The sequence below is a fragment of the Diadema antillarum genome, unplaced genomic scaffold, assembly GCF_040938485.1.
Source record: "Diadema antillarum isolate AM-2024a unplaced genomic scaffold, OU_Dant_1.0 seq00000809_RagTag, whole genome shotgun sequence".
Classification (NCBI taxonomy): Eukaryota; Metazoa; Echinodermata; class Echinoidea; order Diadematoida; family Diadematidae; genus Diadema; species Diadema antillarum.
In genome coordinates this window covers 987,714-1,006,831 of record NW_027271689.1, presented here as the reverse complement: position 1 = coordinate 1,006,831, position 19,118 = coordinate 987,714, and the positions used below count along the sequence as shown (strand labels likewise).

The following is a 19,118-nucleotide window of genomic DNA, read 5'->3' as shown; positions in this document are numbered from 1 at the left end:
AACATCATTCCTGATTTTCTCAATTGACATTTCCTCCCTCAACCTCTTCATCATGATAGTAATTATACTATATATTTTACAGCAAGGAGGGATCATGATGTTACTTCACGGATACCATGTCACGTGATTACTCCAAACACACAAACTCGAAATACAGATTTCACAGAATATGAAACGCATAGCTCACACTGAGAGTCTATAAATATAGTTGGTGCGATGCTATTCGCGTGTTTAGTTCGTCTGCTTTCACTGACATCAATAAGACAATGACAAAATATAAGATGTCCTTAACTCACTAAACTCTGTAGAGTCACATGACATCATTGCTTGGGGAGAATGTATGTATAGATTTGTATTTACAATCCACACTCTCCATCATTAGTTACATAGTGTCTTAACGAAATCATATTTACTGTGTTTGGAATGTAGCAGAGACACGAACGCGCATGGCGACACAGTCGTGTGCAAAACAGAATTGTCTGTGTTTTGGAAAAAAAAACACATTCGCTGGATCACATAGTGTACACAAGAGGTATACAACACAATACCAATGCATTATATCTCATCAAGGGGAACAATATTCTATCACAGTGGCGGATCCAGAGGGGGGCGCAAGAGGCGCACGCCCCCCCCCCCTTTATGTATCATTAAAAACAAAAGAAATGAGAAGGAAAAAAAAGAAAATGAAACCCGGAAGTGGCACCAGAAATATTAGTTGCCCCCCCCCCCCCCCCCCCCCCTTTACAGAATTCCTGGATCCGCCCCTGTATCATCTCTTGTGTTCCAATCATCCAATCAATCTAGTCACCTCGTACCGTTAGTAGTCACAGTGGTTCAAATGAAGGATTTGTCTCTTATTTGGGAACTTCTTGTTGACCGTGGCGACTGTGGTCCATGCGGCACATCTAGACATAGACAACACCTTCAGTTTAACAGGTGAGAAGAAAGTATAAACTGGAAAACTCTCGATTGCACCACAATAAATTGTAAAGTTTCGCCATTTTATTTGAATATATGCTGGTGTGTTGTGGATTGATTGTGTGAAGACAAAGAGGTAAAAGAAAATGAGCCCACATCACGACAAATTATGTCTTGACACCACAATTATTATGTTCCTGGAGATCCAAACAGACAAAGAAAATATAGATTTGAGATTATTTTTTTTTTCATATTGTAAAGCAGCAAGTGAATTGTACTAACGCTGATTGGGGGTGGGGTGGGATCTGTACCGAAAGGGGCTCCGACTTTTCTCAGAGAGAGAGAGAGAGGGGAGGGGGGGGGGGGGGCTTGAATAACGGCATTAACGTGTCACCTGAGCACGCTAAGCCACAGGGATTTTTGGACAGGTGGGGGTATATCCAATCTATCCTCCTTCTAAGTCCTTGTATTGTTGTTGTTTTATTTGTTTGAGCTGTTGTTGTTGTTGTTCATGTTGTTGTTGTTGTTGTTGTTGTTGTTGTTGTTGTTGTTGTTGTTGTTGTTGTTCATGTTGTTGTTCCCAGCGTCATGGATGCTGTGCATCAAAGTCTTATTGCACTGTCGTCCAGTTTCATTCTGTCTCTGGTAAAATCGATAAAAAAACAGGTCCTATATTCTACCCTTCCCTTTGCCCTTCTCTTCTTCATAGCAAAACAGTGATATTCTCTACTGCCTTTAAACTGAGCATCGCCTATGGTGGAGCCAATCTAACCACCCTGAAGAGATGCACAGAGCCATCACCTCTAGAACTTAAAGGCCTTAATTGCCATTTGCAGATGAAACAAAAACCCAGCTTTAGTGCTTCCAAATAGTTCTAAAATGTGAGTTAAGAATAGAAACAACCAATGTAAAAAATGGAATCAGTATAATCAATGTTAAGTACTTTTAAATACACAAAATGTGAACAATAGTTATAATAAAAATGTTTCTACACTAAATCGTCTACCATGTCTACAGTTATAATGATGGTTTAGTGGGAAACATAGTGATATCTCGTTATATTACGAATTTTTGTACATGGCAGGATGTTTTGTGATATAACTGAACTACACATTTGCATCAAATGTGATATTTCGAACGTTTTTTAAATCACTGCTCCCAATGGTAAACAGTACCTTTAAACAGTTAAGAGTTACTGCTGCTAACAAGTAGACTTTTCAAGTTTCCATTGCCATAAGAGTGGCTATAGTAATAGAGATATAGATACCTCCATGAAAGAATTTTGTGAAGTTCTAGAATATCAAGTAACGTTTACTTGAGAATGTTGCTATTAAGAATGAGTATAATTCATATTTAGGGAGTACATCGTTACTTTAGTCATAATTAGGAATTAAGGATTAGGAATACAGATTAGATGATCTGCCTTTTATGCTTATTCATAATGTAATCCTTTGAAGAGCATACACATTAAATTTAAAATCAATGGTATGTTTTTTTAGATTTAAGTTATTTTTTCTCACCGTAGTCACTGCTGTCATCCTGGAGCATAATGGAGTTATGCAAAGAGCAACCACTAATTTTTACTGTACAGAAAAATGATCAGAGAGAATTCTGTTGATTTAAGAATGGCGTGGACCTTTTAACCCACCCTATATCACCACCTCCAATGCATTTATCCCTTCTATGATCAAGGATTATTTCTTTATTCTACACGGTGAAGTGAAACATCTTTTTTTTTCCATCTAAACAGCATTCGCAGGACTCATTATATGAATTGGTATAAAAGCAGTATTGTGGGTTTGATTGTGGTGTTTCCATGCAACTACGAAATAGAAAGGGTACGTCAATTCAATATTCAACAGAATAAGAAAGAAGCAAATAATCTCGTCACCGTAATAGATTGGCAAAGAAGTTAATTTTTACTGGAAAATCATTGTAATATATCACCTCTCTTCGAATCCCTTTATCCCCTAATCTTCATTTCTTGGTTAGTGGTGACCCTCCTTCAGGTACAGTCATTGCTTAAAGTGTGTTTAGAAATATGGCGGAACATGTTCCGCAGCTATTAATGGGGAAATTCTTGGTGTTTCGGGGTTGTGGCAGTAGCACACAAGGTAGCAGCGAACTTTCTTCGAGACCGTCTCTTAAAGCTGTCTGTATCAACAGAAACGTCGAAAGAAAATGTTGTGAGGTAAGCATTTGTGTGTTGTGATACTATGAATAACTTTCAGCGTTCAATAATCAGTTCATTGTCATCTTAGCGGTCAAATATTGATTTTGTGGCAGCTCGCTTTGAGTTTGATATTCCAAAATGTTATACCTGCCGTTTGTTTTATTTTCTATGTTTGAATTATTTCTGGCCGTTACAGTATTAATGTTTGTGTCCTTATTAATGAACTGAAATATGATAGTTACTTTCCGTTGATCTTTTATCTAACGTATGTGAAACACAACGTATGATTACAGCAAGTTTGACCACCAATATTTCATCTTTAACTGACTGGCCTGGTACAAGCAGGCATACATCACCATTCGTATTACGGAGCGAAACGGAAAGAATAGTTGATGAGCATCATTGCCAGAATCTATACTCAGGATTATTTCTGATTATAGAGGATGATTAACTTTGGCAGCATGATTTATTTCTCTGAAAGAGGGGAAGAGCCTGTCTCAAAGCGATGCACCATAGATGTATCATCTTACCCCCTGAAAAAAAAACAGAAACAAAAAACCACACACACACACACACAGCATCTTTCCAAATATCACTATTACATCAATATCTAACAGGTATTCAAGCACATGATCGCTTCTTCAAAAGTTTAATCAGAGTTGATTGCATGATCATAATTACAATGCACAAGATCCAGGTCTTTAAAAAGTGTATTCTCTATAATTGAGGGTTTTCAATTGGCAGTGGTTCACTTTTATCTCTTCATTCAGATTAAGCAGTGATTCATGGCAGCCAGATCGGAGTCTGATGATGAACATGTCGAAACTTCACTTGTTATTTTCCTCACAGCATCGACTCGAGAGTAGTTGGGTCGACGTGGTCACTATGGGTGAACGTCGTGACCGTCGATTTCGTTGGAGCACCAATAGGAACCTTAGTTTGACGTGGTCGTCTGAAACACCACTGTCCGGTGAACGCGTAGCGAAACCCTCTCCGGAAGTTCTCGTTGAAGCCGCAATAGATGAACGGATTCATGGCCGAGTTTGCGTAGCCGAGCCAAAGCAGGCCGAAGTCAACATCACGATTCTTATAAATTCGCAGCTAACAAAAGTCAGAGAAGACAAAACCAGGAAGGCAAACATAATTACATGTATTGAAATTGAATGCATTCTCTTAGGTTGGTGGAACTGGCTAAATCAATGTCTTTGTAATATAAACAGATGATAATTTCAATTGTTCATTAACCCAAAGTGAATTCTTTTCTTTGAATTTTATATAATGATGGAATATAGGATGCTTTGATGATCAAAATTCAAATCGCTACACTACTTGAATTATGACACCCAATTAACCTACTAACAATGGATTATTTGAGGTTCAAGATAACATCTTGCTATATTCTCCGAAGAGTAACTTCCCTTGAAAAAAACCCGATAAAGTCAACAATTAACAATTTCCTGCCTTTCCATTAATACCTCCTTGAATGATAGCTGCTTGGCTGCAAAATCGTGGTATTCATTCGTGTTAAGAATATCAAAGTCACCGTCTGTAATACATTATAGTCATGTCATAATCTTCATTCACAAATACTCACAGACCCAGTTCCCCAGTGAATGGTTAATGTGTACACGTGGAAGGGTAACCAGCAGAGCGCGAAGGCGAGTACCACTACAATCAGCATCCGAACTACCTGTCAAGTAACGAATGGGAGCAAATTTCATTAAAAATGCACATTTAAAGTTGTGAGTCCCCTCAAGTGCGCTAGACAGAAAGTAGATGGGTGCACAGAAACCTTGAGATTTCCTGCCTAACTTTGTAACAAAGGACAACCATTAACCAGAACGATCTCACAAAGGAATATACAGACATCATTTTGCGGAGAGATTTGAAAATTCAACTGAATAGCTGACTACACAGCTTTTTGGCAAAGAAAATAATAAATGGATGAATAAATGGTTACAATAAGAATAGAAATAAGCAGTTAAATACATTATCAAACAGACCTGGCACATCGACAAATATTGCATGTGTAGCGATAGAAAAGGCTTACACCTAGGTCCCATTTCATAAAAAGTTGATACGATAGCTACTCTTTCTAGAATGGTAATAGTCATGGTAACGACAAGAATCGCACTTCCTGATTGGCTCTTGCCATTGGAAGTTGCCATTCCAGCAAAGGTTGCTATCCTAATATCTTTTATGAAATGGGGCCCATATTAGCAGTTCACCAGAGCCAGGTACTTTCAAATGAATGGAGCCCGGGACTCTGGGACGGTAAGGCAGTTTAAGGCCGCCGCGGTATATGGACTAAGGCTACGACTAAGAATCGGGTTTTTTTTTTAAGACACACATAATAAATGATACAAAGTGAGGAGAGAAACGAACAGATGCTCCTTTAACGGTGTCTAATGTTTGGTACCGTTTGGAATCGTTAAGTACCTTCCTTCGGGATCGGTCCTGCGCAGAGATCGTCGTCTGTATGGCTACCCCGGGACCGCTGGTACTCCGAGAACTCAGGGTCTGTCCTATCCGGATGTAAGTGACAAGCAGAATGAGAAGGGGCAATACGTAGACCACGACGAACGCGATCGTAGAGTAGATTTCCTTGGCCCGGTATATCTCTTTGTTGTCAAGTTCTCCCCAGTGCTCGAAACAGTAAAACTGCACAGAAAAGGAAGGAGAATACGAAGGGGATGACGATGATGATGATTATGACGAGGAGGAGGAGGAGGAGGAGGAGGAGGAGGAGGAGGAGGAGGAGAAAGAAGAGGAGGAGAGGGGAGAAGAATATGATACAAAAGGGATGAACGAGGAACCAAGAACAATGGAGATGAGACAGGAAGAAAAGAGTGAAAGGAAAGGATATGGTAGCAAAAAGGAGGAAAGAAGAAGACACCCAGACAAAAGGAGATAAGGGAAGATATAAACACGAAAACGATTATATATTGTATTACGTTTTTGTGACTACAAGGAAAATTGTTGCTCTTTGAATTATTTCACAATTTGACATCTTCTTTCATTGTCATCTCTAATACACTTAGTGAAGTGAACTTTGATGCCTACTCCTTGAAAGAGGGATTATAATGAAAGATCATTTTGCTATCAATGACTCTCATTTATCATATCCATAGAGTTATTCCAACTTTTACTATACAGGAAATAGATCAGGATAATAACCAGCCCGATTGGTCTTTATCAAAACACTATTTGAACATAGTTTTACCCTTAAATGAAGAAAGATATTATTCAGAGGGGTGAAGGTTCAGGTGTGGGTTTCTTCATCTGTCTCCCTCTACAAATTACATTTGGGTGTTTGTTCCATGTTCATCGTGTCACTGCCGGCAACCAGGGACAGCTTGGTGGTAGTGTCGCTGCCCGGAACGCAGTAGATGACAGGTTCGAGTCCCCTGGTTCCGTTTTTCCGATATGTTTATTAATTTACACATCAGCAGCTGCGATCTTCACAAATTTAATTTTTAGAGGTAGACGAACTGCAGAAACTCACACCTTAATCACACCCTTGTTATACTTTTCATTTGTTGTACGCATAAAACGCTTTAAATTGTTTAGATTTATCTTATCTAGATACTATGAAGATGCACCTTGGATTTAAGAGACTGATACATTTCATGTTTTCTTTTCACCCCTTACGACTTTTTCACAGCAAAACTTGTGCCAGGCAGTCATCAAATCCAATAGATATGACGGCGAGACGATTGAAATGTTGAATAAGAATGCACCTGCATTTTAACCTTGCATCTCTTATATTGCAGTTTATATGTGTCTTTGAATATCCCAATTTGATTAATGGACTCGGCTTGCTAAACATCATTATTTTGATGTCTTATATTTCATGGATTTGATTTATTCTGTTGTCACCTTTGTTTGCGGCAGTCCTAATGCACAATTTCGTATTCAAGGAAAATATGGTTGTTTTCCACCATTGAACTGGATCAGTGATCCACCAAGAACTAAAAGTTGAGGTGGTTTAAAATGGTAATTTGTCAATTTCAAGATGGTAAAGAATAAACGTGGCATCACTTAGAATTCTAAAATCAGATTATTTCACGATTTACCGCATTTCATAAGATTAGCGCAATGAACCAGGTGATGAGCAGAATCAGTTACGATGCAATGATTAAAGACAGTAAAACTTATTTCTTACGAGAACTGAATCAACGAAGACAGTTATATACTTCTCATCAGATTTTCTATTAAAGATCTATCAAGATAATTATCATTATTACATTTTTCCATCATTGATGGCGTTGTTATCATTATCACTACCATGTTCATGAAATATCACTTATTCTCGTAGTTGTGACTGCCGTATTATTCATTAAGACTCCCAGTGCAAGTTTAAGCAAATCATTTATATCATCGCATTTGCCACAGAGAGCTGATACAAAGGTCCTTAGCATTCCATATCAGGCTGTACTGCTCACCTGTGTAACGCCGTTGTCCCACGTATACTTTAAGAAGTGGGTGTAGTACAGGGTCGGCACGTTGATAGCGCTCGCAATAAGCCATACCGCCGCAATGACCAGCCATGCATTACGTTTGATGACGCGCGATTTGATCGGGTGAAGTATGGCGACGTATCGATCTCCGGCAACCACAACCAGGGAAAGGATGCTAACGTGAACAGACAGGCCTGGGAAAGAGAAAGAGAAAAGGAGAGAGAGAGAGGGGGGGGGGGCAGAAACACTTTAATATGCGACGTAGGATGACATTACATATTAATCTAATCGTTATTGTCCATTCTTTCACTTTTGTCCCCTCACCGTAGAGCAACATGTGCTAACAGAAAAGAACATGCGGCAGTGGTTGGATATACAGTTCCTATTAGAGAACCACAACTGTTGGGTATTGCGGATCGTACCGTACTCAGTAACAAGTGGTAGGGAATTATATCGCACTTGTTTGCGCATGCGCATGTTTTGAAAGAGTGTACTTGTTCGGTGTCGTGCGACACTGTGAGCGAATGAAGTCATCAAAATTAGTTTATATCTACGTTAGATGAACTTTCCGGTGATGCAGCAGATTAATGTTCAGGGAAACTTCTGTAAAGCTGATGAGCTACGGGATCTTATATCACCGCCATTCTCCATCAGCAGCATGTTAGCAGTCATTCAATCTTTAATAACCTAATTGATTAAGAGTCCTTGGAATCTTTGTCGAGTGTCGATAAAAGGTAATCATTTTGATGATGTCTGAAGGTTGTGAGTGGCAGAGACTAATTAGTCGAGTGAGTGTGTTTTGTTGGAAACAAAAACAGATATCAAGAAGCAGAATGTTGTCAGGAATAATTAACAAAAATGCAAAACAGAGACGGCTATTGTTATGATAAGAATTGTGTGACGCAGGTTTGTTACTGGGCGGGGTCAATGGTCTCACTTAAACATTACGCTGTAATCCTTACGAAAAAGAAATCAAATTATGATATTAATGATAACATATTGTTTGATTGAATATTATTTGAAGTAATGATACTACCGTGTCGATCAACAGCATTGTTATACCATTCATAGATTGATGGATCAGATCCCAATCAAATGATTGGTTGATAGCGTACACGTGACAAGGCATTTATTTTGCCCACCACGTAATTTTGCTTATGACCCGTCATTAGTAAAGGTGATGACCGGTCATTAGCTTTTTCACGTTGCGACGGTGACCAGGCGAGATTTAATTGTTTCATTTACTTGCGATGAGTAATGACTGTCTCGATCATCTCGAAAGATATGTCTTATCATTTTTGAAAGCTAAATTAAATCATGAATATCAGATTGTTCGGCCATTTCAGTAAAATAATCCAGACTCAGGGCATTCGAAACAGTCCAAACGCCCTATTGAAATAAGTTTTCTTTCTTTAAATGATATCCCAAGCGTATCTATATACATATTCAATCATGTTGTTTAACCAGAAAAGTGTGTAATCAATATGAATACCATCTTTTCTCCTTTAAATGATAGTGTGTAATACTTAAATGTGTTTATTTTTCATGGTGTTCAGGTTCCTAGTAAAAGAGTTTATTTCACATCTGACACCGTCTGAAACGGAAGTTTAAACTTGTCCAAAGTTGTACAAGTATAGCTGATATGTATAAAGATTTGGAATAAAAACAAATGCTCTTGAATATTTCAGTGATTCTGATCAGAAGGCATATCATCTTGGCAAGAAAGATTTCTGAATTCTTTTGTCTGGCTGTAAAAAGTATCAAATTCTTTTCGTTGGTTTTCATCGTTCTTCCATCGGCCAAAGTCATGTGGGTGCCCCGTTTGTTTGTTTTTTCCGGGGTGTAGCACAGACCTCGGCAATTTATTCCCTCACTTCCGATCAGGCCCGAGGTTCTACGGGAGCCGCTGGAGACGCCTTCCAATCCCGGTCTTACGCCACCAATCTTAGAGCCAAGAACTTTTAGACAGAGAGAATGCTTTCAACCATTAAAAGTATCGTCTTAAAAGCCATATATCATTATAAATACTTTCATAATTACCAGACCAAGTAACATGCATCGCATTACTGAAAGCTTGTGGTGTCTACAGATGTTGTCTTATTTAGGAACACTTAATATACATCGTTGCAATGAATGATATGCAGAATAGATAGATATACATTTGACGTTATACACATAACACACTAGTATGAGTGTTTTTGTATGTAAAACACATACACGTATCACTGCTGTGCACTGACATTGTTAAATATCACTCTTAAAAGCCAATGGCTCTTGATTCAGTGTAACTACAAGCTGTTTGCTTTTGAACATTTTTTTCACCCTTTCCTTTCTATATTACCATTTGTATATCTTCCGATCTATCTATCTATCTATCTACCTATTTATCAACTACTTATCAATCCATCTCAACGTGTCTGGTTATTCGTTAGTTTATCCAAAGCTATTTACTTTCGTCTTCTTTCTTTGTAATGGTGTCGACCTTTGACGACGTAATGTGTAATGGCCCAATATTTGCGGCATCAATCTTAAAACTCGTCTGCTGGATGTTGACAAGCTATTAGCCTCCACTGCCCGACTTCCGAACTCCGCTGCTCAGGCGTCACCGGGGAGAGAAATGGATGACCCTGCTAAGCGAGAGGTACAAGTAAGCGTCTCCCGGTCAGTGGGCAACCAGAGCAGTTTGATTTGTGATGATTACCTCATTGGACGCCAACAACACTCCGAAAGATACTTCCCCCTTCATCATATCAGCACCTTTTCCCCCATCGCTTCTCATCTCGCACAACGGCCGAGAGTTTCCTCCCTAATTCTCTCTTGGAATGCCTTAGCACCACTCTGTAACTTTCGGCCAATGTTTTGAGGTATGATCAAAAGCCTCAGTGGCCACAACAACCATTTGTATTCACTGCTTTCGGGTTTCCTCAATTAAGTGATACGGAACGTAGATATTGAGAAATATGTTGATAATTATGAGATAAAGATAGACTTTTTCATCTTGGTTTTGCTCATCCAGTTTATCTACGTCATACCATCGTCTTTCTCTCTTTCACCATGGAGGCATATCCCTGTAGGCAAGGACATAAATTTCAAATGCGGGAATTTGATTTTTTTTTTTTGTTGATAGAAAAACAAATACTTTGTTGTTTATTCTAATGAGCTATATAGTCAGTTCAATAAGTTCAAGGACAGTTCCAGCTGGAGATTTGTCAACTAACTTATTGAAGGTTTCAAGACGTCAACGGAATAAGTCAAATCCTCAAACTGTCAAAATCTAATTCACTAAATATATATATATATATATGTATATATATATATATATATATATATATGTATGTATATATATATATATATATATACATGTATAATCTGTCAACTCATTTACCCTTACTCGTAGTTGTCACAGGCACCTAATCATGATTATTAAGCTCTGCTTCTAGCGACCTCATACTCAACATGACGGATCATCTTATTGAACTTTATGCATTTTTCCTATCTATTTCCTATATTTCTCTGCTTTGAGAATGAACCTATACATGGTTCAATTCTTTTCAGTTTTCACAATATAATAATTGTTTTTTGTTATATTTTGTCAAATGAAGAAAACATTCAAATTCATGAAATTCTTCCGTCGAGATGTTTTCATTGCAACTGATTGACAAATTGTCTTACATCGACATAAATAAGCACTGAATTGATCAGTGTTTTAGTAGTTAGCCATGATAAAAAATCATGGGCGTACATACTCGAGCAGGATTCGAACCTACGACCTCCTGATCTCCGGACAGGCGTAATCTCCACTAGACCACCGAGCTTCCGCCCGACAGCAAGTGTTGGTTCTAATCCTTATAGCATGCAGCGGGTACTGCGTAATTATTCAAATTCATGAAATTTTTCTGTCGAGATGTTTTCATTGCAATTGATTGACAAATTGCCCTACATCGACATAAATAAGGATAAGAACCAACACTTGCTGTCGGGCGGAAGCTTGGTGGTCTTGTGGAGATGACGCCTGTCCGGAGATCAGGAGGTCGTAGGTTCGGATCCTGCTCGAGTATGTACGCCCATGATTTTTCATCATGGTTACTACTAAAACACTGATCAATTTAGTGCTTATTAATGTCGATATAGGACAATTTGTAAGTCAGTTGCAAAGAAAACATTGTTATGTTACAAATAAACCGAAATTGAATTCCAAAAATTAAGAAATAGGGATGGAAAAGAGGGTTGTAGTAAGGGGGAACAGAATGTATATCTCTTACAGTACAAGCAAAATATAATCAAAGATATTCTATATGTGTTATCTAATTCGTTTTAGGAAAAAAAACACACAAACAAAGTATCTGGCATTTGCAACGAGCAGTGTAGACGTATAGACGTAAAGTTTCGGTTGCTGTCTTTTGTTATTTCGTTCTTGTATCATTTGTGTGAAATTATTAAAGCATGTCTCAGTGAAATCACTGATGTACTCAAAATCCAGCGTTCAATTCTAAACGCGGGCTGGGTTTCCTACAACTTTTTATCCACAAGCAAATTTAAGACAAATAATGGTCACCAAGGCTAAGTTAGACATACGCAATTTTTTCTTTATATTTCACCAAAGGAAATGAACGGCACATCATTATGCTAATCGAATTTTTGTGTATTTTGTTGTATTTTATTTAATGCATCTTTGCTTTGCAACCTATAATATTGTGATTATTCTATATTTTGACATATCATCTAGAATATGTATATCATTGTTTTTTATAACATGTTTTGTACATTCATACATTCTTTTTTAATGAAAATGAATAATTGAAACGAAAATGAAATATACTATATAAATCATAAAGGTATTGTTTAGTGTTTAACATCTATCTCACTTCCGTAACTTATAGCACCTCTGAAATACCTTTTTGGCGAGCTTATAAACAACTAATGTTAATGAACACGAAGTAAATCGAAGACATGAATATTCTTATACGATTGATGTCTTCGACGAGGAAGCCAAATCTTACAATCACTCTTCGTGTCAGTTTCTGGAAGTTTCGCTTTATTGGTATAACGTGACTTTTTGAATCAGTTACAACTTGACAAACCTTATACTCCATAACTTATCATTTTGATAAACAAAGGGAAAAGGAATGGCAAAATTGTATGAAGTATAAAAGTTACACAAGTACCCGTACAGTTTTCCATCTCTTCACTCTATATACACACTATGCGTAATATCATATCTATCAGTTTTACATGGTTATCTATGTATTTATCAAAACGTACCAATTTCATAATTCTATTGGCGACATCTGACTATAAGCTCAAATCCAACATGTGTTGGAGAAAACCAAAGTATAGATTCATCTGATGTGCTCTCAGTTTATATGTGAACCTAGCTAATGGAAAGAAAATATCGTGTCGCCATGCTAGGTCGCCATCGAGCAAGTTTTTGCGACATTGTGAAGTCATGATTACGCAAGTCAACTGTGTTGAGTACTAATTCCAGTGATACCGCAATGTCATCCATTTCCCTGATAGCAGAAATTATCATCTAACTCAATTGGGCGACTGACGAATTCATGAATAATTCTATGATGAGGGTCATGCCAGCATTCACAGCAAACTGTATTTTATATTAATTTCTGGTACTCAGCCTCAATTGTCTTCTGCTTTTTTTAACGTACATACAAGCACTCGCTTACACACACACACGCACACACACTTCGTATATGCCTTAAACGTCAACTCCTTGACTGTTTAAATCTTTTGACTCCCAAGTAGGGGCCCAAAAGATACCTAGGGCCTCGTATATTTCCCACCCGACATATTGCGTCCATAATTTTTAACACCCAAGTGCATTGTGTGCACACACTCAACAACTCAAGATGTTCACCGTTCAATCTGAGTGTCTTTGCAAAGCCGGAGCGTGTTCATAGAACACTTCATGTTTGAGGAAATCTGAACATACATCCATGTCATTTGAACATTCGTACACACACTTATGATGTGTGTATTTCTTATTCTACCATCATCATACTGTCAAAAGGAATGGATGATTTGTATTTTCCTTGTGCGTTCCATCTAATTCTTCCCTCATTCCTGTAGCTCTGAAGTTGGCCTGTTTTAATGAAGCTATTAATGCATGGCTTTGGTGGCGATTTCTGACACATCACCATGCATGGTCTCGATGCCAGATAGATTTCGGAAAGCTTAGAATGCGAACTCGCTATAGCCTCTCATGGACAGAAAATTATTTCTCTGTGAAATATTACAAATTTCGTTAGCGACTGACAGATGTACTATACAAATGAAGTGAAGGAGGTATACAGTCGTTCTTTTTTTTTTCATCAAAAGAAATTTTAACCAACAAGTGAACTTTATACCCCAATAGCCACATAAGAAAAAAATTGCCCCTACTACACTGATATTATCGATATGACCTACAGTTTCTTTCCGATTCTAATTTTACGGTGTTGCTGGAAATTACGTTAATCGTCATTATCATGACTAGATTTATCATCTTGTATACAAAAGTTTTGAAGAGTCAAGCCACATAATCTGAATAATGATCTTGGTAAGAACGTTAATAGGGAGCTTTAGATTTTCGCGACGGGGACGTTCAGAGGGGAAAAAAAACCGGTCTGAGCATGCGCAGAATCGCGTATCAAAGTCGATCTATTAATAGCTCGCGCGCCTGAGTTTTCACTACGCGTTTTGTGCTATTTTTACGTCCCCTCAGTTCACGACGTAGAGAGCTACATCATGCACCGATCATATGGGGACGCCATTTTATTTTTTATACATGGCGTCCAGTGCCGTGTATAAAGAGAGTCTGACCAACTCAGTATTCGGCTTATGAGATTTGAAGCCTGTGATTGGTCAAAAGCTGGTCCCGTGATCTACAGGTGCCATGTCGTTACCAAAGTCAATTACGCGGGGGTAAGCACTATCTGGGCACCCGTCCCGCTTCATCATGAATATTCATCATCTACATGTATCCGTAATACCGTTAAAATACATATTTTTTTTCATTTCCCGGCAGCGTTTTTACATTTCTCGGCAAAACTGAACATTTTTCCATCTCCCGGCGAGACGTTTTAACATTCCCCGTTGATGCAATTTTTCGAGATTTTTATATTTCCCGGCCATACGTTTTGCACGTATCCAGCGTTCTGCCATTTACTAGTAAAGTATCTTACTGCCAGATGAATATTCATGATGAAGCGGGACGGGTGCCCAAATAGTGCTTACCTTACGCGGGCGCGAGCATAGCTCACACGCAGTGCCCATTGTTCATTACGCCCAGCGCTGATATTGCTTGCCTTTGGGGATAATTGCCGTTGTCTTCTTTATTGAAGTAGAAGGTATACACGAAAGAGATATTTTGATATCTTACCGCGATAAACGACCTGGCTCAAGTGTAATAACGCACCTTTTTCCGACAGATCAAAAAGGAAGGAAAAAGTGAGAAATCAGAGTGCGACGAGAAAGCAGATCCAAAAGGAAGGAAAAGTGGGAAATTAGAGTGCGACCAGAAAACTGGTCAGCGAGTAGCAACTCGTTTCTGTGCCATGTGAGAATCATGCAGCTCAAAGAATCATTGTAAAATGTTGAAATTATACGATCTATTGTTGAACTATCATTACACAATTCCTCCATACCTTGGAGATTGCCCAATGCATAAAAAACAAACACGGCATATTTGCATGCCACCATTACTCCACAATGACGCGTAGGGAAAGATTTTGGCTATGATGGTTAAAAGTCAAGTGAAATACTGAAATGACAGGATTTTTCTCATAATTTTAGAGTCCGCTCAAAGTATTGTCATAAAAATAGATTGGTCAAAGTGAAAATGCTCAATTTCCTCGTCTTCCTCAGTCTACGAGTCTGTAACAAAAAAAGTATATCCATTTACACCTAGTTTAAGGAAGGTAAACACTCGACGCATTCAATTTTGTGACAAACATGCCATCTTTTTTTTTCTGCCAAGTATGTGAAACTATCGTGTAACATTGCCAAGACGTACTCCAGACCTGTTAAGAGAACAATATGGCGGAGGTATACCAGTGACTTGGGAAAATATCTTTGGTTGCGTCTCAGCGTAATCTAAAGCTACTTTTCAGCACGACACAGGGAAGAGGAGAACGTCCAGGTCAAGGCGGGGCGTCGTCTCAAACGTCCGCACAGCAAATCTAAAGCTCCCTAATATATCAATGAATACGGGGACTCCTGGGACCTGTTGCATAAAACCCCTACCGCTGGACTTACCGCTCCTTTCTAGCGGTAAGTCTTCAAATTAGCGGTAAATTTTGTAATCCTTGATGCTGATTGGCTGTGATGCCTAATTTTGACGGTAGTTACCATTGAAATTCAATGGAATGTTTTATGCAACGGGCCACTGGTTGGAGTCCCCAAGCTGTAGTGTTATACCACTACAGGTTAGGCACATTCCTCTCATTGCCTAGTCCTTCGGATGGAACGTAATTAAGCCCACCGGTTTCGAAACTTCTTGTGACAAGCATTCATTGTAGTTACGGCCCCGTATACAGAACGACTTCAATTCAAAATTTGATTAGCAATGAACAAAATATAACCATTTCTTTATTTCATGTACAACTCATTGTTGATGTTTTTCTGCTCCTGTTTCTGCAGCATTAGTGCGATGTTTAGTGCCTCAATCTGCTTCATTTGCAAACTACGTAGTTACTCGTATAAGGCCTAGTTGTGTCTTTTTTTTTTCGTTTTGCATAAAAAAACACTGAACAAGAGACAAGTGAACTTATTTCAAGATATCTCAAAATTTCAATCTAGGCTGGTACGAGATCAGAAAACTGCCTAAAGTGTAGAGAGTATTTAGTTCTCACTGATTTTTACCATTTAAGTGCACGACGATAATGGAAATTCAATTACAAAGAGTATCAACAACAGTTGTAGTCCGAGTTGAAAGGATTGAATAAATTGTTGGAGTTTTGAAAAGGTCATACATACAGATTCAACAACAACAACAACAACAACAACAACGAGACACCCGTACATGCACGAAGACATCAAAACACAGAAATAAATTCAAATACGGATGATTGGATATACACTTTGAATTCCATTGTCGTAGTACGATCATTCTGCCAATATGATCCATAGTGTCCACGATTGTTCATAGACTAATAAGTCAATCCTAACTTCGGTTACTTTATATTAGAGAGTATGGTTTAAATGATAATATTAATGATAATTCAGTATTTATTTCATTTTACAACTTCTGCTTCTAAGGTCCCACACTCCTTTCTCACTCCTCCCATTATGTATGTTTTATTCTTTGTTTTTTAATATGTTTTATTAAAAAAATTCTTACTTATTTTGATAAAAACTTTCACCGTTCTGTTCTATTTCATTTACTTTTTTACTCTTTTTATTTACGCAGTATAATAAGATCGAACTTGGAGTCAAATCGCACTTTAGCTTACCCTGTACAAAAGTGGAGCACCTGCACATGAAACCGCCAATAGGCCAAGAGTTGGTAAGCGAGCCCCATAGGTAGGTCCACTCCGAGAACACGGCGATGATGATATCGGCGACGGCAAGGTTCATCAGGTAGTAGTATGTGGCCGTGCGCATGTGCTTGTTACGGATGATGATGGCGATGACGATGATGTTCCCAATCAGGGTCATCACAATGTTCAGCGCGATCGCCGCGACCTTGGAGAAGAGCTCGACGGGCGAAATCTCCGCCTGTGGCGGTGTCGCTTCGATCGTACCAACCTCTTCGTAGTATGTGCTCCCATTGTTCAAGAACTCATACGCTGACTGGTTTTGCGACCCATTCAGGCGCGAGTGTGCGCCAATCCACGAATTCGTGACGGGGTAAGTCTCCTGTTCCATCCCCAATGCCATGCTGTAAACCACTTTGCGCCTTTCGAGCTTTAATACTGCTCTGGATATTACGAGCAAACAAGGCTAGTTACGAATCAGTGTTTCAGACGTAAAAGATGTCTGTTGTTACGTCACGGAGGTACCCCAGTATCGGACACACTTTAGCAAAGCAGCACAATATTTTGACTGCAATGTCTATACCCTCAATTCGTCATAGCATCTCTTTGATTTATATGAATGATTTCGACTAATTACACATTGTTTTAAGTCTGTCGGCCATCGTTAACTCTAACTAATATTTCATTTGACGGTTCTTCCACTGTTTTCAAAGCGCTATGTCAAGCTGCAGTCCCTGACGAGCCTTAATTACATTATAGATTCTGCACCACCGTTATATGCGCAAATCACGCCCCACATCCTCCGATGGACCCTTTCACATCTGTAAATTCAACCATGCCTCTCCAGATTCAATATGCACTCTGACGGTGGGCATGCTTACTGGAGTCCTCGAGCACCATCATTCCAGCAGCCTCATCGACTTGCAATCCCATACACTTGGTCTTCGAAGTCGCAGTTCGCTGTATGCCAATAGAATATAATCTACGAGAATAGAAACATTCTGAGGCCCGCTAAATGGCAGACAGACGGATGTGTCTTTGTCGGTCTGTCGGCGATAATCTCGTTGACTTAATCTTTGTCCTCTTTAAGTTGTTAATCTAGCTAGGACCACATCTCATACCAAAGAGATGATGAGAAGGGTTAGGTTGAGATCGGAGCCTTTGATGCAGCGCTGAGGTGATTGTGAGCATCATCCACGCCACCATCAAACCTCCGAAATGCCGCTGGACGATTTATCCTAGAATCGTGAAAATATTGAGAAAAAAAAATGCAGGTCAGATTCTAGAATTCATGATGCTAAAGTGATGAGTGCAGCAACATCTTGTAGGCTTTTGACAAGTAAATAAGACATGCTCGTACACAGGCACAAATGAATGTGCGAAATTAATGGCTAGCTGGGATTTTCAATAGTAGTAAAATAAAAATGACGACCCTTCACTTCCTTTAATTACAGTTTATGACAGTTTAGAGGAATTATCCATTGAAGAATAGGGCAACAGACCTGTCGGCGTGCTTTTGTGTTCACTTTCGTCAAATATAACAACGACATACTTTGTACTCAAATATCCTAATAGAAAAATAATGCAATGATTGAATGAATGCATGCCTTTGAATCTTTGAATCTTTCTATATCTCGTTTTATCAAGATTACTCTCCGTAAGTTATGGTAATTTTGCGGTAAGATTACTTTGCTGTGCATTCACGTTGGTTCTTTAGTAACAGGCCCATTTTCAGTTTCGACAAGAGTGGTCAATTTATACAACATCACTTTCCTTTGTCGAGCCTCGTCATCCTTCAGATCACTGAATGACGACAAGAGTACGTCATTTGAGCGGAACATTGCTTCCCTGATTGGTTGGTCAATTAGCACGTAATGTGTGATAAAAGGTCACCACACTACTTTGGGAGGTATCCATTCATTAATATGTATACAATCAGGCCGCAGGGTAACTGCTAAGGAATTGTGATAGCGTCTGTTAAAGAGAACAACTTCCCTTACAACAGAGAATGCATACAAAATCTCATCAATATTACATGCAAACTCCATAAAAGTTTCGCATCCAATTCATTGATCATAGTTATGTTTGTTGGCTTAA

At 38.7% G+C, this 19,118-nt stretch overlaps 1 protein-coding gene across 1 annotated transcript; it reads right to left on the bottom strand.

Annotated features, from left to right (window-relative positions):
- Positions 1–3,812: 3,812 nt before the first annotated feature.
- On the bottom strand, positions 3,813–17,424 carry LOC139739613 (neuropeptide FF receptor 1-like). Its single transcript, XM_071650214.1, has 5 exons — positions 16,998–17,424; positions 7,537–7,745; positions 5,531–5,752; positions 4,686–4,781; positions 3,813–4,177 (listed from the first exon to the last, which is right to left on the bottom strand). The coding sequence occupies exons 1-5, from the start codon at positions 17,422–17,424 to the stop codon at positions 3,935–3,937; spliced, it is 1,197 nt and encodes a 398-aa protein (XP_071506315.1). The 3' UTR covers positions 3,813–3,934.
- Positions 17,425–19,118: the final 1,694 nt, after the last annotated feature.

Excerpts from the sequence above, each read along its gene's own strand:
- LOC139739613 (XM_071650214.1), bottom strand. The coding sequence starts at position 17,424 with ATGGCATTGGGGATGGAACAGGAGACTTACCCCGTCACGAATTCGTGG. Across the intron at positions 5,753-7,536 it reads GGGACAACGGCGTTACACAG|TTTTACTGTTTCGAGCACTG; the intron begins GTGAGCAGTACA and ends TTTTCTGTGCAG. Across the intron at positions 4,178-4,685 it reads TTCACTGGGGAACTGGGTCT|AATCGTGATGTTGACTTCGG; the intron begins GTGAGTATTTGT and ends CGAATTTATAAG.